General features: G+C 36.7%; 4 protein-coding genes and 2 long non-coding RNA genes across 24 annotated transcripts in view; 1 reads left to right on the top strand and 5 right to left on the bottom strand.

Moving 5' to 3' along the window:
• Window positions 1-16,933, bottom strand: part of hoxb3a (homeobox B3a) — a 51,321-nt gene extending 34,388 nt beyond the window's left edge. Inside the window, 1 exon segment of one of the 2 annotated variants that reach the window (NM_131117.3) lies at window positions 16,502-16,933. The gene's annotated coding sequence lies outside the window, so the exon portion shown is untranslated. 2 annotated transcript variants of the gene reach the window in all.
• LOC147845618 (uncharacterized) overlaps window positions 1-23,637 on the bottom strand; it is a 349,241-nt gene that overhangs the window by 192,953 nt on the left and 132,651 nt on the right. The window lies entirely within an intron of this gene.
• Window positions 1-23,637, top strand: part of LOC147845619 (uncharacterized) — a 388,114-nt gene that overhangs the window by 336,205 nt on the left and 28,272 nt on the right. For 5 of the 16 annotated variants that reach the window (XR_015480747.1, XR_015480727.1, XR_015480731.1 and 2 more), the window contains 2 exons: window positions 2,195-2,249; window positions 12,734-13,460. The exons of 3 other annotated variants lie outside the window; for them this stretch is intronic. This is a non-coding gene — a long non-coding RNA (uncharacterized LOC147845619). Of the gene's footprint in view, window positions 1-2,194; window positions 2,250-12,725; window positions 13,461-23,637 lie in introns of those variants that run through there. 8 more of the 16 variants (XR_015480744.1, XR_015480726.1, XR_015480729.1 and 5 more) reach the window with 2 other exon arrangements.
• On the bottom strand, window positions 4,870-7,265 carry hoxb5a (homeobox B5a). The gene is given in 2 exon segments (NM_131101.2): window positions 4,870-5,983; window positions 6,599-7,265. Coding segments are annotated over 2 exon segments (828 nt in total). The 5' UTR covers window positions 7,179-7,265; the 3' UTR covers window positions 4,870-5,735.
• Window positions 9,521-11,261, bottom strand: hoxb6a (homeobox B6a). Its single transcript, NM_131119.1, is given in 2 exon segments — window positions 9,521-9,777; window positions 10,832-11,261. Coding segments are annotated over 2 exon segments (687 nt in total).
• hoxb7a (homeobox B7a) lies at window positions 18,693-23,317 on the bottom strand. 3 transcript variants are annotated; one of them, XM_087243247.1, is made up of 3 exons: window positions 23,184-23,317; window positions 22,659-22,972; window positions 19,100-19,464 (listed from the first exon to the last, which is right to left on the bottom strand). In XM_087243247.1, exons 1-3 carry the CDS (start codon window positions 23,300-23,302, stop codon window positions 19,205-19,207), a joined length of 693 nt encoding a protein of 230 aa, XP_087099373.1. In that variant the 5' UTR covers window positions 23,303-23,317; the 3' UTR covers window positions 19,100-19,204. The 3 variants fall into 3 exon arrangements, with proteins under 3 accessions (NP_001108563.1, XP_087099372.1, XP_087099373.1); NM_001115091.2 differs by lacking the exon at window positions 23,184-23,317 and having other exon boundaries at window positions 18,693-19,464; window positions 22,659-23,142; XM_087243246.1 differs by lacking the exons at window positions 22,659-22,972; window positions 23,184-23,317 and adding an exon at window positions 22,346-22,612 and having other exon boundaries at window positions 18,693-19,464.

Below are 23,637 nucleotides of genomic sequence, written 5' to 3'. Positions count from 1 at the left end.
TAGTTTTACCAGGTAACTGTCATGATAGCTGCCATGATTTTACTATGACTTACAACGACCGGAATCACATTTCTATAGAACACTGATCAAACGTTTGGTTATATTTGCCTTTCACTTGCTTTATATGTAACATTCATAGCCCGCCTCACAAAAGTATAAGCAGTAAATGCAATAAAACGCAGAATTAAACGAACTATTTTTAAACCAACAGTGCAACACCAGGCCTTTTCGCAGATGCCCTCCTGAATCAATAGTTTTTTTTTCTCCACTACACACCCTTTCAGCAACGTGCTTTGTTGCAAAGTCAGTACTGCTCTTTCTGTCATTTTTCTAATCTTTTCAAAAGAGACAGTTTAAAACCTTCACTCCGCCTCTCTCTCTTTCTCCCACTTTGCCATTGACATCCAGCGATTGGTCAAGCGCAGCGAGTCGACAGCCAACGACCGAGTCACGCACTACGTAAACTTTTGACCCCTAAACCTTTTAACCCCGCCAAATCTCGCGCCACTTCTAACGAGACTACGGCTCACCTCCACGCTACTCTGGATTAAACTAGGGACACAGAGAGGGGAAACGAGCCTCTATTTTACCTAAGCCATATCTTGATGCTGTCTTATTGCCTACAAATGCATTGAACTATGTTATCTCATTATGTAATGTCCACAGGCACATTTTGTATCCTTTGAGGGTGGTTTACATCACAGGGGACAGTACTACAACGTATATATGGTGGAATTTAGGATAGTATTGTGTTCTCAATTAAAATAACATATTCTAGAGCTAATTCTTTTGTGCAAACACGGCGTCCAGCAAAAACTAAGCAACCTCAATCATCATGATCTTGGTCTAAAGCGGGCTCTGCTGGCGACTGAGGAGAGTTACATCTGAGGGGGGAAAACGTCAAACGAAGTAGGGAGGAGAAAACAGCCTGAATGTATTTGTATTTAGGACAAACTGCTAATAGAATTACTTGAAAGAAAAAAAACGTCTGATAGATTAATTTTGACAACAATAAATACAATTATATATAAATCATCTGACAATGTGTATAGCAAAATTATGCCTTAAATTTTAATGCAAAATGTTAATTGTGATTCCCAATCGCTAACACAGAAGTATTTCACTGTTGCTCTTAATCCTGTTTTATGATTGTAATAACTTTGTTGTTAAGTTATTGCAAATGTAAATTTGCATGTCTTAAAGTTTCGACAAAAATATGTTTTCTCATTGTAACGGCTGGCGTAAATTAATAAACACTGTACGTTATCAATGTTTTCTAATTAAGCAGTTATTTATATTCATAAAAATATTTGCAGTTTTCACTTGAAATTAGCTTAGCTTACTTTTCTATTTTCTATTTAAGTAAGTTAAACCAGGCTATATGAATAATCCGATCGTGGTTTAGGCATGATGTGCGGGCGATGCGAATTTAACTCTTGGTTGTTTTAACTGCCAGCCTTTTCACCCTTACACATAAATGTAGGATGTTTTGTTTGTTGCTTTGGTTTTGGTAATTATAGATAGAATTTATGTTGTAGCTAAAAAGAAAATAATGCTCTATAACATTCTCAGTCAGAAAACCTTTTTAGGACAAACATCGCATAATTTTGCTTTATGGACTAGTTGTATTGTTTCGCGCTTGCGCCTTCGCAGCAGCTCCCGTCTGCTGACCCTTGGATGATCCTGTCCCTATGCATTATGGATGAGATATGCTCGCAGATTGCTCCTATCAATATGCAAAAAGCATTAGTCTCAAAATTGCTATTTAAACGTTTAAAATTGCTGCGTCTACATGGTTGAAACCTAAAGAACTCAGAAATTGATTTTTAGTACCAGATGCTCAATTGCAGGGAATGCTGGAAAATCCTGCAACTAGTCGTATGTGTCTTTGGGCTAACCTTTAAAACCGTTTTCATAAACTGTAGTCTTTGATCCCCCGAGTTTGTGTGAAAACGTATCACACACACCCTGCAAATATTTCTCTGACGCACAAACACACCTTGAATTAACGCCCAGTCACCTTAGTTACCCACAGCGCATATAAACACTCAAGGGATATGGATTTTCCTCTCTTTGCATTGTTATATTTGCACTGTATATAAGTACTTGATTATTGTGGAAGTACTGATGTTTGGCTTTCTGAGTGATTTTTATTAGTAATTTAATTTAATATATTTATTTGTTTTGCTTGCAGGCCGGAGCCCTCCCCACTCATATCATCAAAAAGGAAGCTGGTGAAAAATGAAACGGTAGCCCTCGACTCATGCTCACGACCACAATTTCGCCTTCCTGTTTACGGCCTGAAACTTCCTAACTCTGTTGCTCGGACACATACTCATAGACACAAACGCTACTCTCTCTTGAGGTCGCGCGCTCTCTCCCTCCTCTCTTTCTCACACACAGCAATGCCAAATGGAGGGCTATAAAATCTGTAACACTCATTTGAAGTAGGTTGTAAAACACTCTGAAAGCTTAACATTTATTATTGTCTAGGTAATGTTGATGTTTAGAGGAGCGGGCAAGAACAAACAATTTTTCGATTAGCAAAATAAGCACTAACGTTATTCGTATGCACATAAAACATACAATTTGCTAAATGTTTTCTAATCAAGGCTGAGCTTTTGAAAATAGTTTAAAGTGAGTGCAGAAAATCAATGTCCAACAGATGATGTCACATTCACATCTAGTATGTTTTTTTCTTCAGTTTTGTTTATAATGAAATAGCACATGGACGTTTGTGGGGAGCTAAAATTGTTTTTATTTGTACTTAATACATTGATAAATAGATTGTCAATATCCACAAAAAAGATAATTAAATGCTTAAGTACATGTTGGAAAATTAGAATTGTGTTTTGAAACCATTATTAAAGTTTTGGTAATTATACTTTCAGTCAGATTCCGAGTAAATGATTTAGCTCCCGCTACACTCTGAACATCTTTGGTATGATTTACAAGTCAAATGTTTTTTAGAAGTACAGTCTTAGTTTCTCTGCTGCAGCAACACGCAGCAACACATAAGCAAAAGGTCATTCGCACTGCTATGAGTGTAACAATGAAACAGACTCTAAACAATACACTTAGGTTGAACTCTGAGCTGATTTGAGGCAACAAAAGTGGTCAAATAGAACTATTAAAATATAGCATTTAAATATATAGGATAAAAAAGTGTAATATTGTGACGACTGTGGTATCAAGGTGTATCAAAATACTTTGCTCCAGTTTCTCGTTTAAAAAAAAGTACAGCTATGTGTTCTCTACGCACTTCCTCCCTGAAAAATACGGGGGCGTGGAAGGAACAAAGCTTTTCTTGTAGAACCTTAGGGGAGGTATATTGTCATATTGTTGTCCCTGTGTGTGTCTCTTGTATGTGTGAAAGAGAGTGAAGTCCATGGAGATGGTCTTCAAATTTTCTTAAATATGATTTGCTCTAATGTGTTTTTAACGAAATAAATTTTCACGTCAAGAGTTTTCGGGATAAAAGTTAAGGAGAATTTAAAAAAAATTAAAAGAAACGTTAAAATGTAAATACTTTACACGCGCACGCATCCATACGTCCACATCCATACGTCCACACACACACACACACACACACACACACACACACACACACACACACACACACACATATATATATATATATATATATATATATATATATATATATATATATATATATATATATATATATATATATATATATATGCACGTTAAGTGTGGAAGACCGTCAGAGTGTATGCCATACTTCCTAGAACTATTTAAAAAAAACTTTTTCATGGCAAAAAAAGCACAAAAACATATTTACCGATATTTTGAAAATGACAATCGAGAAAGCCAATGTTAATATGCTAATGTATTAACTAACCTACACATTGCGATAAGGTCTTAGCATAAGACAGTTCTAATGCCTCTTTTTGTCGTCAGAGAAACAAAATGATTGACACTTCTACTTAAGACATACCCCTCCTTTCCTGCCCACATCTTCCCAGATCAAATCACCATCCAATGCAGACTTAAAATGAACTTACTTTGAGTGTACACGGTTCAGTATCCATATTTCCGCTTTCAAATGGGTAGAACCGGAGAGACATTCACTGACTAGACACTGGCACTGTAGTGGCCTACTGGTACGTTCTTTCTCTCACAACTGACCCTTTAGAATCCCCTCGAAGCAGTTAAACCGTCACTTGCATTCTAGAATGTGAAATATATAGTACATTGTCAACTCCCCAAAACCATAAAACTAACTTTATGGACCCCACGTGACTTTTGAGAGCCAGTAAGGGGTATCTGTCTGTGGCCTGGGCGATTTTTACGATCTAACTTCAAGATAAAACGCTCATCCGTTTGACATGTAAATGTCATAGCTACTTTTTGTGTAGTTTGGGCAATAGGAAAAGCAAAAATACAGAAGGCAAGTGACCGTTGGTACACTGCGGGGACCTCCACTCGGCTCTCAAAACTTAGAGGTAGAGAACAGTTTGGCACGCATGGTAAGTTTAAAGGTTCAGTGTTTGTTTACTAGGACGCAGAAATAAGAGCGTTTGTAGATTATATAAACAATCTGGAAAATGTGTATGTTTCGTATAATTAACTGTATTTTTTAACCATATTCTGTACACGCCAGGTTTAAGGTAAAAATTTTAATGTGCGTTTTCTCTTAATAGTAAGATCGCTATAGCGTTTTGAGTATGAACTGTCAATATAAAACGTCACAGATCTGCATTGTGCCAAAATATTTCTGTCACATATAAGACCTTTCAGAATTTAGAGTTTCAGAGAATATTTGAGTGTGTAATCGATAACTGTCAATCACTGACAATAATTAGATGTCTGGAATGTGTTAGAAGAATAGTCAAGAAAAGTAGAAGATTTGAATATGAGGAACTTTATTTTTTACTCCAAGTTAAACTACAAACAAATACAAAAAGCATTTTGGCAAAATGCTAACAGGCAGATTGACATGACTTTTTTCCACATTGCCGTTTATTCTGCCCACTACAAATAGCCAACTGATCACAATAAAAATGTTCAATATATACAACCTTTTTTGGAACATAAACATGATCCAGTAATATACAATTATATATTTGGAATACAACTATACACACGTATGAACGAGTACAAGAATCTAGCGAGGTCTATTTACACCATTTAATTATTTTTTTTTTTTCAAAAAAAAAATAATAATAATAATAGAAGATTGTGAACACATGACAAATCGATTGTGATTATTTAGACATTGATTAAACAGAGGACCATGAAACATAGGCTTCTGCTAAATTTACTGCAGTCACCTCTAAACTAGAGCTTCACTTCATACAAGGGCAGATGCGTTTCTAAGCTGTAAACTCAAAAGGTAGTTATACACGTGTATAGGTAAATAAGTTATAACATTTAAGAGCTCACATGCTAACTCTCAAGAAAGCATTAACATAGCACTTGACACATAAACAATATTTGTAACAAGAACAACAAGCGTTATATTGATAGCTTCTTTCCCTTCAGTTTTATTTACTTGCCAAAATTAAAGTCACCATAAAAGAACAACATATGAACACTAATTTTTGTTTCATTATAGCAGTACCACAGTAGAATTTTAAAATGCCTAAAACATCCATAACATGCCGAAAGGTGCCGCGATGTACAGTACTCTGTAGGTAATGTTTTGAGATCTCTTTTTCATCTCATTTTCCGCGTAATTTTTTGCACACCACGTAGCAGGTCTTGGGATACAACTATGGTTGGAAAGCGCTACCTGCGGTAGCCAGACTCATGCTCTTCAGTTTATTGTCCTTTTTCCATTTCATCCGCCGGTTTTGGAACCATATCTTAATTTGACGCTCTGAGAGGCATAGAGCGTGGGCTATCTCTATCCTCCTTCTTCGGGTGAGGTATCTATTGAAATGGAACTCTTTTTCCAGCTCTAGCGTCTGATAGCGGGTATATGCAGTTCGGGCCCTTTTGCCGTCTGGTCCAGTCATATCTGAATAATGTGGACAAAACGCAAAGGGGAACAAACATTAGCAATAATCGGCCTGTACATTATTTCAACAACAGTTTCCAACAACTTTTTCCTACAGATACTCATGAGTGGCACGTTTTACACCTAAATGTGTACAGGGAAATCACCAAATGGTACAGTGCACAGCGCCTCACTTTAGGCTCAAGGCGTTTGTTTTTCCTTCGTTAGTTAAAACCTCAAAACTTTACAGAAATAAAGCAGCATTTAACAAACGTAATAATTATTCATAAACGTTACCTTTTCCGCGGCTTGTTTATACAACCCACAACCTCGGCTTCTTCCCATGTTGTTGTTTTTTCCATTTTATTACCGGTTCTCAAACACTAATCACATTCCCACACATCATAAAGCTGAACTTTTCACAGAAACAACAACTTGGAAACCTTCCTGCCTCGCTGCCCTCTCTTCCACCCCGCTCCCATTCTCTTCTCTACAGTTTGCGAGGCTCCACACTTGATAGATTTATGGCATTTTCACGAATATTTAAAATAAAGGCTGTTACTGACGCCACACTAACATTAAACCAGTACGCATTTGCTAACAAAGAAATAAGACATAAACATAATACGTATGTACCATGGCTAATATGTAGTTTCCTCATCCAAGGGAATATTTGGGGAGCTTGGCCATCGGACGTCGCCGAGGTAGTGGAGGTTGCCGTGGTCTCTTGCTTCTGTTGTGTCCGGGGTGCAGAGTTGTTCGCTCTGTGAGACGCCTCCTCGGTCTCCGATGAAGCACTGGCCTCGTCGATTTCTGTAAAATGTGTGTTGCTGTTGAGATTATTACCCGCAGTGGTGGTGCTTTGGTCGGAAGGGGGCGAAGAGCCTTTGGGTCCAAGGCTTTCGCTGTTGGAACAAGGCAGCGGCTCCGGAGACGCGAGCGAGCAGCTTGATGGCTGCCGGAATCGCGTCTCCGGAGCTGGAGACTGGAAGACCCGGGAGTTGTCCCCAACCGCCCCAAAGTGGCCAGTGCTGGTTGAACGATTGACGCTTAGGTCCATTCCATTGTAGTTGTAGCCGTAAGAGCCTGAATGCATGGTGCCGGAGTCCCTGTACGAAGCGTTCATAGCGCTGCTGCTAGTTCCATAATTTAGTAACTGATAGTCAGGGCCATTTGGGTAGCGCCCTGAGAACGAGTTTACAAAGTAAGAGCTCATTTAGGTTGTTTTAGAGGGCTTGATTTGTAGATCTTGGTCGTTATAACGCTGTGCTTCACGATTTATGATGTATTAATGAATTATAGCAATGCACTGTACTTCGTTTTTGCTATGTATGCGGCCAAATATGGGGGTGGGGGTGCGTTTGAGAATCACGTGCTTTTGTTGACCAGTCGTAAATTCTCACTGATGACTTCAAGAGGTAATTCATGCTCTATGGTTACAAATGATGACGAGACGGGGAGTCGTTAGACTTGAGTCAACGTGTTCCTCCCATTGCAGGGATTTGCTGGAAGTAAGCGGACAGCGTCACCTACTGGGAATGAAATTCGTTGCACTCTCACAAGATATATTCTGCGCTGAATGCCACTTTACTTTCTTTTAAGCGTAAATAAAAATTCTTTTGTTTGCATTTTTGCAATAACGTTAATAACGTTTAGAGTACCTATTGACCATTTACACATACAACATCCCACATACTTTATAATGCATGCTTGATATGAAAATATAATCTAATGTTTAACTGTCACATGATTCTGATAAAAGGAAATAAAATAATCGTACTCGAAACACGTAGAGAATATATTAAATGTTAGGCTTTAGAATATCAACTGTTGTGATGATGTAAAAACTTAAGTCTACTTTGGTACGAATTTAAATTTCTCTACCTATAATATAAATTAAAGGACTTAACACTAAATCAATTCAATTGTAAATCGGGGGAATTAAAACATATTTACCTAAATGTCAGTAGCCTATATCTTATCATTGGTGCTACCGCAAATATATTTCTTCAACGTAAAAAGCGGTGTGATTTCCAAAGTTCCAAAGATGAGTTTCTGGTCAGACACTGGATATAAGGAATGTGAGATCATGATTTATGTTCCAAAAAGATATATGGTTTGTTGACAAAGTGCCAATTGCTGCTTCGTGTTATATGCATGGTGTAAATCATAACAAAAACCTATATACACTGTTGGTTTTGTTAAATGCAGAAAAGTACACTTGAAATACATTGACCCAAATATTGCATTGATATTTTAGCAATATTTAAAATCTGGAAATGCACAAAAGGACTAGCAGGTTTACCACCATTTGTAGCCTTCGAAGAAGCGTGAGGCTCTGTAAACGTTGAAAACGTGTAAACGTAAACTCGTTTCTGCGTAGAAGAATAACTTGTGTATCTGGCTTTTATCTAGGCCTTTAAATATAATTCTATAAGCTATGTCTGATTCTGGTTTGCATTTTGTTGACGCAATTAGCAAACTCTACCTGAGATATTTGGGTTATTATCGCTTATAACCCTCCAGGCTCTATGTCTCAGGGTGAGTGACCAGCGCCGACAGGTCAGCTTTCTCTTTTGGTTATCTATTAAAATCTGCTGAACCTTCTCACCTTACACTTTGTTGGAAGTATTTTGGAACCAAGTTGTCAATGTTCAGCCTCTTAATAGTGCAAAAAGCGAAACCAAATTCCTAACCAACGAGTTTTTGTTCATTTTATTTGTTTAATGAAATCACTAAAAGTCTATCTAAAATAAAACATCGTACAAACAAATATAAGCACTTAAAAATATTATCCGCAGTGTCGCACTAGTTTAGAAGTGCAGTTTTACAGCGCTGTCAATATACAGACTTATTTTACGTCGACTTATTTCTCCTTGCATCATTTACGGGTCATTAGATCACTTAATTTGTTTAAGCTAGTTTTCTTGACAAAAATGTATGAAAGTATACAGGCGTTACACCGCAATGAGGACCAATAATTTAACATTTTCACCGTCATCAGCTAACATGTCATGAAGGCGAAATAGTTGCTTTATATTTATTCAAGTCTTTAATAGAAAAAATCCGCACGTATTAAATATGAAATGTAATACAGTGCACATTAATATAAGTAAAGTGTGTACTGTTGCAGACTACTTTCTTTTACGTTCCTTTTGAAACTAGCTACTTCCACACCTTTTCCCCCAGACTCAATAAATTATGTCCAAGTGTCTGAAAGTTTAGTTTGCAAAAAATAGAAGATAAAACATTTTCCGTACAATTGAATTTTTTATTCTTACACAGCTTAAATATAAACACGAATATGACACAAATTTCAAATAGCTTCGTTCCACATGGACATTTCAGTCATAAGAGCAAATCTAAAGTCAGAGTAAGAGCGCACAAAACCACATGTTAAACGACATGTAAAAAAAAAAGAATCACAAAAGAAATTACAATGAGTTACCAGGAATGCTACAGTTGCTAACATGATGGAAAGTCTTCATTTGTGTTATAAGAGAGTCTGGTGCCCTCTATGCCATAGTTTTCTTTTGGAGTATTTTATGATTTAAAATTTCATTCTGTCCTCTTCTCCTCCTCCTCTTCTCCACTGGTTTGTGAACAGTTGATCAGTTTGTTCTCCTTTTTCCATTTCATTCGCCGGTTTTGGAACCATATCTTTATCTGACGTTCAGTCAGGCACAGTGCGTGCGCAATCTCAATGCGGCGTCTTCGGGTCAGATACCTGTTAAAGTGGAACTCTTTCTCCAATTCTAACGTCTGGTAGCGAGTGTACGTCTGGCGACCCCTTCGACCAGCGTTACCGAAGGTCCCTGTCCATGAGATAAAAGAGAATAGTCAAACATTAACACCGTGAGCGTGTTTATTACAATGATAAATGCGTCCGGAGAAAACAGCTCGAGGGTGACATAATGTCAAGAAACTCTATTCAGTGCGATAGGTATGCATCTAAATACACCCTTCAACATTGCACATTTTTGCTATATTACATTTTTAACACACTCATTCGTGTTTCTTGAGAAAATTTGTAATAATTTTTACATTAAATAGGTCACACAGGTTTAGACTTCAATGTACTTAAATTGGGAAGTCTTAAACTATTATTTTGAGATGAGGGAAAAGCTGAGGAAATGTTATTCTACTTATTTTCGTGACAGATATAAACAAAAGATACAGGTCTATTTATATGATCCATATCAAACTTAGAATCTGAACATAGACGCCATGCGCCTACTAGTTTGAGCACTTGTCAAAGTTTTGTTTGTGACTGAAACGTGTACGTGTACACAGATGTCTGTTCACGCTGCTGGTTTTTGGTTTATTTTTGTTATAAAACACGTTACTGTCAACCGGCAGGGCTAGCAAATGATATCTTGTTATAGATAATCGACAAAACATTCAGCTTCTGTTGTTGGCACTGTTTCATAAACTATTGCGTAGTCTTTCAGAATATAATTCATATTTTCTATACTACCACGTACTGTCTATTTTTCTTATAACAAGAAGACACAAACAGCAACAGATGTGTCAAAACAAAAACAATGGTCATTTTTGTAGTAAGACATGCGGTGGTGCAGCAGCTCTTCTGTTTATAATTAGAGAAGCTTATTCGGTGATTTAAATGATATGAGCCTTGCGGCGAACATATTTCTAAACGTCCTCCCTCAAAAACAAGTACTGTACATATGAGATTTCACAGAACTTTACAGGAGTGGCTTTGCTTTCAGTATGACTACGGTAGAGAGAATGCGCATTTGCACTGTATGGGCTTCCGGCATTTTACAGTGAAGCGGTAAGTTAGGCTACGTATAGTACGCACTAGCTACGTATTAAAAATGAAAGGCAAAAAAGATAACATTAACTTACCGTTACATGAGTTCATCCGTTGCATCCAAGGGTAAACCGGCGCTGACGGCTTCTGTTCGTCGGCCTCAGGGTAGATGCTTTTCCCCGTCGAGCCCGTGCAGTCTGTCTTGCGATGATCCTGACTGAGAACGAACGAGTGCTCCTCTATGCTGGCGAGGGCGCAGGCAGGGTCCTTTTCCCTGTAAAAGCTTGCTGTCGCATAATCGCATGGACCAGCGGCGGTTGCCCTGCTGTAAGCGCCGTTCGCTTGTTGGTAAAAGGAGGATGGGTACGCCTTCTCTTGGACACTGGAACCTCCATAAGCAGCACCGGGATAGTGTCGTAAAGGGTCTGTGTATCCGGAGGAATATAACGGTATCTGTCCCAAGAAAGACTCCTGTCCTCCGGGCAGAGTCACTGGGAAAGTTGAGTTTACAAAATAGGAACTCATTGGGAGGGTACGGCTCTTTTGCTTGGTTTATGATTTGTTGTGTTTTATAGTCCAAGTGGTTTAGCTATTAGTAGTTTATCGGAGATTGGGTTTGAGTTGGGGGGTGGGGGGGTGTTCTGGGTGGCTATGTGCCAGTGCGGGACAGAGGGAAACCGTACCATCTGACCAGCCACTGACCAATAGCAAGCGGACGTGCCTGCAAAATAGCACCCTCGAGGGGGGCTGTGATTGCACGCGCCGGGGGACCCCAGAGCAGAGAGCTAGCTTTTTTTAATCCGTTCTCCCTTCCCGTTCCTTCCAATGAGATTGCACAATACGAATCACATAGGAATTTTAAAACGCTAAATTGAATACATCGACACTTTGTGCCACCGCATACAGTCTGCTTTGATCCTATCATACCATTGGAGAGTAGCGTGTCAACATACAAGCCCCGGAGTCGCCGATTTTCCTAGCATACATTATTCCGTACAGTATTAGATAATTATTCATCTTTCATTATTTGTATTTCAAATAGGTAATTTATAGGCCTTATCACACTAGTAAGTCACAATAGATATGATGATCATATTGATGATTGCGGCTTCAGCGCTTTTTCAACACTGTAATTTAATAGTGATTTATAAATGGTAAACGACGTGTTAAAGAAAACCAAAGCCTATATATAAACTGTGCAAAGTAAATTAGCCTGAGCGAAGCTATTTAACAAAAGCAAATACATGTTTAGCTGTTTATTACAAATATATAATAAAAATGAGTGATAACGTTAATTATAAATATTTATAATATCAGGTTTTTAGTTGCGAATGACTACATAACAATCCAAATGTCTCCCACAATTTGTTAAGAAAGAATTTCTGTATAGTGTTGTTAAATAAATTTTATACAAATAAAACTAAAACCTCCACACAGAATTTCGTCCAAGATGTTTCCTCCTTTACAAAAATTAATGGTTTAAGACAGCCAGCAAATAATTCAGCTGTGTTGTAGCTTTTTGTCGACGTTGCGCTGCACTGGCCGAGCGCGTGTGTTTTTCATTAACCAAAAGTACAGTTATGGTTGCCGGGTGTCCTGTCGCTATACGACCAATAAACCATTTGTGGCACAACAAGTGGATATTTTTAAAGGTGGTGCACGGAGGGTTGCGTGCATTTTACTTTCATTTCGGTTTCCTCTGACTAGGATGTTGCGTTTCCCTTCGCATTGCAGTTTTCTGTCAACGGAAAGCGTCTATTGTGTTTTCAATTGTAAAAATGAGAAAGGGGAAGAAGAGCCCGGTCGGTGTTTGTTAATTATTAATGAACAATAACTGCGATCACACGTTCTGTAAATTCTTAAACAATGCCTCCTGAGTTTGTGCTAGTTTTTTTGAGCGTAACTCAAAATACAGGCCTGGAGTGTCTTTCTCCAATTGTTAACTTCATTATTCTTCTCTTTTTACATGCATTTTTACCCTCATCGAAGAAACACAGACGCCAACAACAGTGGATTACAGTGGACTAACAGATTTTATGATTTCCTGAATAAATCTGTAAAAGTCTCTTATTTGGTCATGAGGAGAAAAAGTGACCAATTTCAGGTCCATTTGGACATGGAGTGACACGTAAATTCTGTATAGACATTCTGTACGTTCCCCCGAGCGTGGAGTGTATGTGAGTATGTCAAATGTGCATTAATACATGTGTGTGTGTTATTTTTTTGAAGTCTGTTCTGTTAAAGCGTTGCATATGTAGACCAATAAAACTTTTGTGTAGGGTTTAATTTTTGTTGATTTTACAATTTTAATGTTTTGTTTGTAAATAATTTATTAGCTACTGTGTAAAAAGTTTGATAAGTAAATGTATAAGAGCTCACAAATGCAATTTGGGATGGTGTCAGATATTTGCTTTGTATTACAAATTTTAAAAAGTAAGAGTTCAGTTCTACAAACTCAGTATGTCCGTGTGTAAGATGTGTTTTTACATTAATAATGCTTATGGTTGTCTTTGCTGCATTCCTAATATATGCCGCACGTGCATAAATTGATTTCAGTTTTTTAAGTTTGTATATTCGACACAATAATATGCTTTATGTAACTGTTCAACATTTCAACAAAATACCGGTACCTTTTTTTAGTTTGGTTTAATTACTTCTTTACATGCTTTGTGGTTGAAATGTATGTATAGCAATATATCTGGCAAATAAAGTTTCATTAACAAATGTGTGTGGATTTGACTGTCTTAAGTTAGGGGTAATCAACAAACTCCTGCCTTAATGTGTTAACACAATGTTAATTCAAGAAAGCTATTTTACATCACGAACATGGATTTAGCTGCATTGAAATCCGTGCGTCTTCATGTAGGCTTTGTTAATCGACAAAGCTGTTAGTTATGCAATATACAAAAGGCAGTTTTGGTGTGTTTAAATCATATTTCAAACACGTTTTGTCTAAAAAATAAAAGATTAAAGTGTGTTTATATAATTGTGTTTATAAGTCCATGTCATATTTCTTTAATATTATAGGGATAAACGCGTTATTGATTTTAAGAAGCTTTGCCAGTCACCCATAACAAGGGATTTCGTAGTTTGTGGATGGATAATCATCAAAAATATACCCTACTGTTTTCATCAACAATAATTACGGTTATATCATGTTATAATGTATATTTATGTTTACGATTTTTGTAATTATCTGCGTCGGTACTGAATGGCAGAATTAGCACAAACCATTAAAGTAAAATATGCCGAATCCAAATAAAAGGAGATTGAAAACTTTTAGCATTATGGAAACTCCGTTTTGTGACTAGAATTGCTTGCAAATGATAATACTTAAGGCGCAAACAGCAGAGTTAAACATGCATAAAGACTGAGAGACAAACCACATCACAAATTCATTTTTTCGAACATTAAACAGGATATCATACAATCTCCAAGCACTCCCTCCTCCCTCTCACTTTTTCCTCTCCCCTCTCTCTCTTTCCTATTACTATGCCCTCTATACCCGTCCAAATAAACACTTATTGCTTGGAGTATTTACTTCCCTAAGAGAGAACGCCAAAGAAATAAAAAGGTCAACACGACTTTAAAACTGGCGAAGGATGTAGGTTTTTGCCAGCGCACTCACAGGTCGGCTTGCATTTAGGCCTCGACGCACTCCATTCCCTATTGAGTGTAATAACCTTGGAGCGGTCAAATGCTGATATTCTGGATAGATTACAAGAAGCAAAAGAGCAGAAACGAAGGAATATAACCCTTCAGGCTTCAGGTTTTTTTCTTCTCTCTGTGTGTGTGTGTGTGTGTGTGTGTGTGTGTGCCACAAATCTCCCCCAAACGCAGACACTTCAAAGAGGAGCAAGAACAGCTAGGAGAATTTACAGCCTCTACATTCTTTTACGTTTCACTGCCACCGGGCCGAAAACCCCTCCCTGTCTTTCCTGTTATCTGCGGTTGCAGTATGTGGGCTTTACTCAATACAAAATTTAGGAGGTTTTATTAATATTTAAGAGCTAAAACACACATCTGTTGGTACGTGGCGAATTTTGGTGTGATTTAGTAAAGAGGAAGACAAGATACAAGGCGCACACAGTTGCATAAGCACTCACATGACAATAAAATGCGCTTTAGAAGAACACTAAAACACATTCTTACACTGCCATAAACCTTACGTCACGCGCTTGCGCGCGCACTCACATTCACGCACGCATACACAAACACACACACAATTCAGCAAACAACAGTGCACTGTAATAAATTCTCTCTCTCTTACACGCTCACACACACAAACCCTGTGCAATAAACACACCCCTCTAAAAGGTCTCTGCTAGCAAATCGCAAGAATGAACACTAGGTGGCGCCAAATAGTGGGGAAATGGCTTATGTGCTTATGTTGTTATCTGCTCCCAACAACAGGGTGTCCAGATTTTTGCACATCGGAAAGTGAAATTAAGAAATACCAATCAATGTTGTTGTTGTTTTTTTTACTACACACACGTTTCGATATATATAAATATAAATAAATGTATTGTTTATCTAAATAATTTGTATAACAGACAAAGGAACGTTCTCAAACATGTGAAATATATTCCAATATTTTTAACAACGATAAATAAATACGGTCAGATAGATAGATAGATAGATAGATAGATAGATAGATAGATAGATAGATAGATAGATAGATAGATAGATAGATAGATAGATAGATAGATAAATAGATAGATAGATAGATCTCAAAATGAATAGAAATAACTATCACACATTTTACCTACACAAATGCCTAATGATAGCATTTTATCAATAATAAAATTAAATTACATGCTTATTTTCACATTTTGTGTATGAAGTGATTCATTTTTTATACATCATAAGGTTTAACATAAAATTTGTAAAATGTGAGCAATTAGACGGCACCAATCCAGGAACATTACATGGATGGAAAGAATAAAAATCAAAAGTGTAAATGTGTCAAACACTTCTAGAAATCATTACATTCTTCCCACAGCATCCGGTAGAATAACCTGAAAGATTTATTCATCTGTTCTGGAAGTGCACGTCGCCCCATTCTGAACAACCCTTGGGTATTTTAAATATTTTACATGCATAATGTGTTTTCTTTAACACTAATAGGTCAGTGAAAGGATTTTTGTATTTTTGCATGCTGTCGTTATTGTTGTTGATGTTGTTATTATATTTTTGCTTATTATTATTATTGTTATTAGTTTGTGCTAATTTATTGTAATTAGCATAATAATAATAAACAACACCAACAATAATAATGATTGCAATTATTATTATTATTATTATTAGACGTGTTTTTATCACATTTATATAAAGCTTTAAATGTCGCACTAGATTAATATCTCAAACATAATAGCTCAGGAATATAAAATCCGATTGGCAAGACACCAGCTTTTGTCAAACCTCGCCCTGTCGTCGCTGCCACGGCTGCGCTCCATTCCATAAATATAGTAATGCAAAGGACTAATCTGAAATCTCTTCATATGCATCCATGTAAATGCACCTCATGCATTAGGTCTAAACACCTTAGCCCTCACCGGAGGGAAACACAAGGAAAAGCAGCCAAACGCTTATTTCTGCTCCACCCAAGATGGAAATGAAAAATTGGATTTAGATCGTGTTTACTAATAAGCCGCGCGTGCACATCCGCTTAGAAATAGAGTACTTTCGTCCAGTGCGCATGATTAGACATGGTCGAGCTCTTACCTCAGAAAAACGGCGCGGTTGCGAGACAATGTCAGACTTACCTTTGTTGATAATTCGTCACTCAGCTCCAAGACTCCAAGAGAGGCGCAAACCTCTCGCCGTGGCTTGCGCTCGGTAAGTCCTGTTGCTACTCTTGGTCCCGCCATTAGAGCGAAGCAGTGAAAATGACAGCGGCACCACAGCTTCCATCCGTTTCACCCGCTTTAGTCAACGGGAGTCAGACCCCGTATGAAAAATTAGATGAGACCCTACTGCGTGTCCATATCTCAATAAAGACTCCATCACAGTGGTTATCCCAATCACAGACGGCCACATTAGCATAGCAGAGCGGAGAGGAGGCTTTTCTCTCCATCTTCGTTCTGAGGACATCAAGCCTGAGCGATGCTCTCCGACTATGTATTTTCAGAGTTGTTCAAAATACACTAAAAAAAAGAGGAAGAACCTTTAAGGAGCACAGTGAAGCTACATTAAGTGCGGCGGCCAAAAGAATGCTGCAATATAACCACTTGGGAAATCATAAAAAGTTCATGTTCACGGTTACTCGTCCACATGACCATCCTCGGCCAATCCCAGGACCCAGGCACTCATAAAGTTCTATCACAAAGTTGTAAATTTTCATAAAACAACAAGGAATTTATTGCATTTCTTCATGACTGTTTTAACAGCAGTAGCTCTGCCGTCGCCATCTTTTCTTCACACAAACGCACTAAATATATCCTATTTTGTGTTTTTGTTTCCATGCATTATTATACTTAATATAACTATTAATACTCATTTTTTTGTCAAACGTTTATAGCAATATATCTGAGCGTGTTTGTATTTTTGAAGACGAAATGAAACAATGGTGAGGTTTGACATTTTTACATTTTTAAAGTTTAAAGCAATTTAGGACTGTGAGCTTTAAAATAAAAATGAAGGCATTTAAAACAATCCAGGTAATCAAGTGAAATAAAAAATACAAACAATGAAGTGAAAATAAAGTACAAAATACTATATATATATATATATATATATATATATATATATATATATATATATATATATATATATATATATATATAAGATTTATTTTTAAAGAGACTTGATTGTACGAGTATTTCACAACAAATGATTTAGGGAAAAAATATGTTTGTCACTTTATTGCAGTTGCGTAGTGTTAAACCTTAACAGTTCGACGCTGCAGTAAAGTAAACATACGCAAAAATTTCGCAATGCGACAAAAATAGCAAATATATGGGCTAGCTGTAAAGCACATTAAAGCAGTCTGAATGTTTCTTGCAAACAAATATCTAAATATATAATTATGAGACATCTAAAGTGTTACAGTTTTTTCCAAATCGGAAAAGGTATTGTCACCAAAACCTCAACTGCTGCTAAGACCCCAGAAAAGACCAGCCGCTTTCCCATTCTGCAGGTTTTTTTTTTTGTCCTTTTTATGGCGTTTCCGGCTTTTTTATTGATGCACTAAACACATTAGTTTACAACCCCATAATATAAACGCCTTCTTTTGGTCTCGCACGATACAGATTCTGTCACTTCTTTAAGCACTCGGCTTGACCTGAAGAAAAAAAATCCAATAAACGAATGCTAAGTCTCAATGAACGAAAACTGCTGTATTAAATTATAACAATACCGAAGTGATGATTATAAAAGCATTACATATTAAAACAAATAATAAATTTTTCTCATTTATTTTACTGATTTGAGATATAATGGGTTATTATAACCGCTAAACCTATTTGTAAACATAATTATATCTAATTGTTTTATTTTGTTTTATTATTTTATTATTGTTTTAAGTAATAATTATCAAAATAGTGTAAAAAGCTTCCAAAACATTTACAATATATAATATACAATATGTTCGTTGAGTAAAATATAAATGTAGGCATATCGATGTTTTGGATGAACTGGGAAGTTGATAGAAATTAATTGACAAATGAATAAAAAGAGATGATGAATAAAAGACTTCAGATTATTATTATTATTATTATTATTATTATTATTATTATTATTATTAATAATAATAATAATAATAATATTTTATTATATAGGGAGAATCAAATCTCCTAAATGTTTTCATGACACCACCCAAAGTGAGATTTTTAACAAATGTAAAATAGAAATAGGCTAAATATTGTATAATGGTAAAATTTAAATGTTTCAAACTATGGAAACTAAAAACAAGTAATTCACTAAAGAAAAACCTTGATACGCAATAATTGAAACATCTTGTAGTCAGCAAAACAGTTTATTCTAAAACAAACACAAATATGACCAAGGGAAAAAAATAACCAGACAAATATTTACACAAAAATACAGAAAAGGGGTATATCAAAATTCGAAATAATTAAAAGTAGCTTGCTCCCTTCTTTGTTTGATCTCAGTGGATAATAGACCGAACGAATAATAGGTCACACATACAAGATTCACAAATGCTATGAAACATATGTTAATAATATAGTATTGTGCCTATATATAAGGAATTTAGGCTATTATACAGTATTAGTATTCACGTCTTAAATGTAGTTTATACATCTATATTAAAATGTTTTAAAATAGTTCGTAGTATTATATTTAATAGTTTAGCACATTAACATCTCTAACATAAGTTACATAGACGATAAAGACACGTTGCCTACAGTATTGTAAGTATCAACTTTTTTATTCAGTGTATCCCGAATTAAAGCAAGTCAAATCAATAATATTTTAGTATAGTCTTATTATGTCTTCAACTTGCGTTGCTACTCATCATCTTCTTCTTCCTCGTCGCCTCCAATTTGATCAGCAGCAGGCGAGCAGCGGTCCGTTGATTTGTTCTCTTTCTTCCATTTCATTCTCCTGTTTTGAAACCAAATTTTGATCTGGCGCTCGGTTAAGCACAGGGCGTGTGCTATCTCGATACGCCGCCGTCTTGAAAGGTAACGGTTGAAGTGAAACTCTTTCTCCAGCTCTAATGTTTGGTAGCGGGAATAGGTCTGACGGCCTCTTTTCCGGTCAGCACCTGTGAAAAGCGCAGAATGAGGTTCAGAAAGCATAACACTTGATTAAAAAAAAAAATATATATATATATATATATATATATATATATATATATATATATATATATATATATATATATATATATATATATATATATATGCCAGCAAAACTAGTAAGGAAAATAAATATTGAGAAACGCTCATATATTTTTCGATAGTTAAAATCAAACCAGTCATAATGTAAATTCTGATTTAGGACACTGGTTTTCAAAAATTACTGATTTGTTAAAATCATCGAATATGATATAATTACTGATATAACTTAAGCAAAGCTAAAGAAAATGAACAAAAAAAAGAACATTTCCAGTAGGCCCTAGCCTATATGTAGCTATTGTATTTGTCAAAAGGCATTAGGCTTAATTCTTATAGGTGTATTAATGACTTATATTGTATTTGTTTTATTGTCCCAGGGATTATAAAGACATTTTTAGAGATTACGATTAGTGATTGTAAATATGAGATACGATTTATTAGTGTTTTCTTTTTGTCTGCTTATTTGCACATTGGCTATCAGAAATAAAGCAGTGGCCGCCTTGATTATAATATTTACAATTTTATTTTTTAGATACATTTTATTTAGATTACGATTAGTGACTTTAAATATGAGATACGATTAATTCGTGTTTTCTTGTTGTTCTTCTTTTGCACTGTGCCTATCCGAAATAAAGCAGTGCCCGTCTTAATTATAATTTTTACATTTTTAAATTATTTTTGCAAACGTATTTCTTACTGTGGGATTACATAAACTTTAGTAAAATAAATGGAATAATAAATTACCCAAATCTTGCAGTTTGCAACAACACAAGCAATTTACGCAACCGTTTTAACTCTATTGCATGCATTACGATTAAGAGACATAAGCCAAACAAAATCAAAACTTTACAAGATAAAAATGCAATTTAAATATGAAAGAGGAATGTAATACAAAAGCAAATTTATAGTACACAAATACCCCTGCTGTACGTGTATTCTCTGGCTTGCACTCTCCCGTGACTCTAATGGAGCTCTGGCGTTCAGACTTCCTTCTAAACATGACCAAAGTCAACAACAGGATCTAGTTAGTTCCCGTACACATAAGCGCTGAAGTGTTCATCTATCCATTTAGATAAAGAAGCCACCTTCGTAAAATATCCATCTTTTTAGCTGCAGGTTTAAAGGAAAAAAAATCTAACTAGACTTTCACAACCTTGCCCATGCACGGTCAGTGACTTTATGCTGTCCCTGCATTTCCGTTTCCAGCAGACTGTCGACAAATGGGGGCCGCTTTTGAGCTCGTGTGCTTTTTGAACTTTTTTATTGCACTATTTAGTCGTTTGTATCTTACTTCCGTCTTGTCTGCCACGTCGTGTCACTCCTTGTTGATACTAGTCATGCACAAACTGTGCAAATGCCTAAAGAATTTGGGAAAAAATAAAAAACAAGAAAAAAAACAGAGCAAAAATATAAGCGTCGTGCTGAAATGATACCGCTCTTTCCTTCTTAAAGGGATACAAATTAAGTGCATAGATTTTGTGTCTTCACAGAACGAAACGGTTTTACACAAGTTAAAACAAGGACGAGCATTGTACTTGGTCACTGTTCAGGGTCCCTGACATGCACAGTATGAATGATAGACATTGGAAAGAGAATTTCATCTCCTCTGCCTGAATGTGTCTGTTTGTGAATAGTGGAAGAGAAATAAAGAGAAAGACAGAGCCCATCTATGTGAAATATCAAACGAGAGCACGAAATGGCAGCTGGCCTTTATAAGTAAAAGCATGAAAGCCAGTGGTTAGGAGCTAGGGCTTATAGTATATATACGTGACGTGTAGATGTCTGAGGTTTAAAAAAAATAGAAATAAATAGAAGACTGATTACATGTGTTCGTACTCGCGGATGTTTATTGTAGGGCCTGATTTTATTTAATTCAGTTTTTGATGCACTATAAGACCAAATATGCAATCTTTACAGCTGGTTTGACGTGATGTTAGTGGAATAATCGTCTTTTAAAAATCTTTAAAAAATAGTAATAAACAATAAAAATAGCATAATTTATAACAGTGCTGTTTAAAGTATATGAACATTTGACCTTTTTGAAAGTTAAAAATTATAATAATTCAACAATAATAACAATAATTACATTTTCAAAAGCAGAATAGCCGCCGCTAATGTTAGGATTAAAATAATGTAAATTTTTATTTTTTTTATTTTTATTTTTTTTTTGTATTGGAGTCATAGGTTGATTATGAGACATACATTTCTTTCAAAATGACTGGCATTTCACACAAATCTTCAACAGACAGCGAAAACGTATACACCTTCGGCAGGCAAAGGCTATCTTCCAGCAAATGTCAACAACTTTGCTAATGAGGTATCTGTTTCAAAACTATTTATGTTGTTGTATTTTTACACTAGGAGCTAACAAGAGAAGAAGCGCCCTGGGTTGACAGTTGACTGATAGGAACGTTGGTGCTCGCGGGAAGTTCCTTGAGGGGCCGCAGAAAATCATTAAGAGATAACATGTCTTGCTCTTTTTCAATTTATCAGCTGGGACTTGTGGTTTCAACGTGTGCAAGTGCTATTACGAAAAGGAGCCGGTTTGATAAACCCCCTATTTAAGCAAATATTTTAGCAATGGAACTGGCCTAAGCTCATGAATTGTATGTTTTATTTTCTAGCACATGCCCATATGCACAAGCACATACATGTACATATAATAAACAGACGCATGCCCACGCAGAGATAGTTGAATTACTCTCAGTAAGTTAAAACAAGGGTCCACCCAGCATTAACATACCCTAGAAACGCAGGGCTCCGCCCTCTATATCGAAAATGTAAGGATTTTTAATGACAGAACATACTAACTTGGATCCATCCGGACACGCAGCAAAACATCCAACCATGATGACATGACGTACAATCGCAGCAGTATTTTGGTTATTTGTTAAAGCTAAACATAATTCACCCACGCCTCTCACACCACCGCCTCTTTTTTCCACAAAAAGCTGAATACTACGTACAAGGGATCTTGAATTATGGTGACTAATTAGTCATAAAAAGATTTGAGGAAAGAACACTTTCAGAAATGACTTGGTCGCTCCCCTTAACCTGTCTCCCTCCCCCTCTACATACACAGACGCACACCCCTGTCCTTAAGAAACGTTTAGTTTTCACAGACCTGTGCTCCTCATCCACGGGTAGATTCGGAGGTTGTTTTCGTTGTTTTGATGGTAGCCCCTCTGCTCTTCCTTGCCACTGCTTTGCGCTTTACAGAGATCGCCAGCGCTCACCATGGGTAGATTCGGATGGTCAAACAGAGAGCTGTGCATGTTCAAAGAGACAGCTCCCAGCTCATACGCAGTGGGGTACATGCCTTGAGTATGACTGGAAAGACTAGTACCGTTAGTGTACATGCTCGGCAGGGAGACAGAAGATGATGAAGAGACCGGTGCACCGGTTGAAGCCGAGCCGTAGCCGCTGGCCCGCTGCGAACTGCACGAAAAGGCGCAAGAAGTTTGCTCGGGAAACACGCCAGTAGAGAAGGCTGAACTCGCCACTTGGTATTTGGAAAACAGCGCGTTCGCATAATACAATGAACTCATAATTTGAGAAGTGATTTATATGCTAAGAAGTTTTAGTGTCGGTTTTACGAGGTCCAATGATATATTACAGAATTACAGTCTAGATTTACACCAAAAATCACCCCTTTTTCCTCAGGGGCCACGTGATGGGCAGCACGTGATGATATATCCTCCAATGAGTATACAGCTTCCAAGAGCCTTGTCTAATGTTGAGAAGGGCTGCGTAGCTGACCATCCACATAAATTTGTTAAATTTTTCACTTACAGCCAGCGGTACCTACAGACAACCCAAACACACAGGAGAACAGACGAATCGATAGTCTATTGAGAAGGTTTTTGTAATCACCCAAATCAGAGGCAAGCAATAAATTACTGTGGGTTGCGCAAACTTATGAATGAGTTCAGGTTGTCCAGATTTAGGAACATGGTTCCTGTTTGGGAGGGCAACACACAAATAAGAAATCCATTTATTTCGCTATTGATTTTCAACATTATTTTCTCTCTGTCACCGGTCCTGCCCAAATCCCAATCTCATCATGGCATTTCTGCAATGTCTCTAGCCTACAGTGTGTCTGT

The sequence above is a fragment of the Danio rerio genome, chromosome 3 (genome assembly GCF_052040795.2).
Source record: "Danio rerio strain M-AB ecotype USA chromosome 3, GRCz13ab, whole genome shotgun sequence".
NCBI classification, from domain to species: Eukaryota; Metazoa; Chordata; class Actinopteri; order Cypriniformes; family Danionidae; genus Danio; species Danio rerio.
Note: the sequence above shows the minus strand (reverse complement) of the source record. Positions and strands in the feature narration are given on the sequence as shown.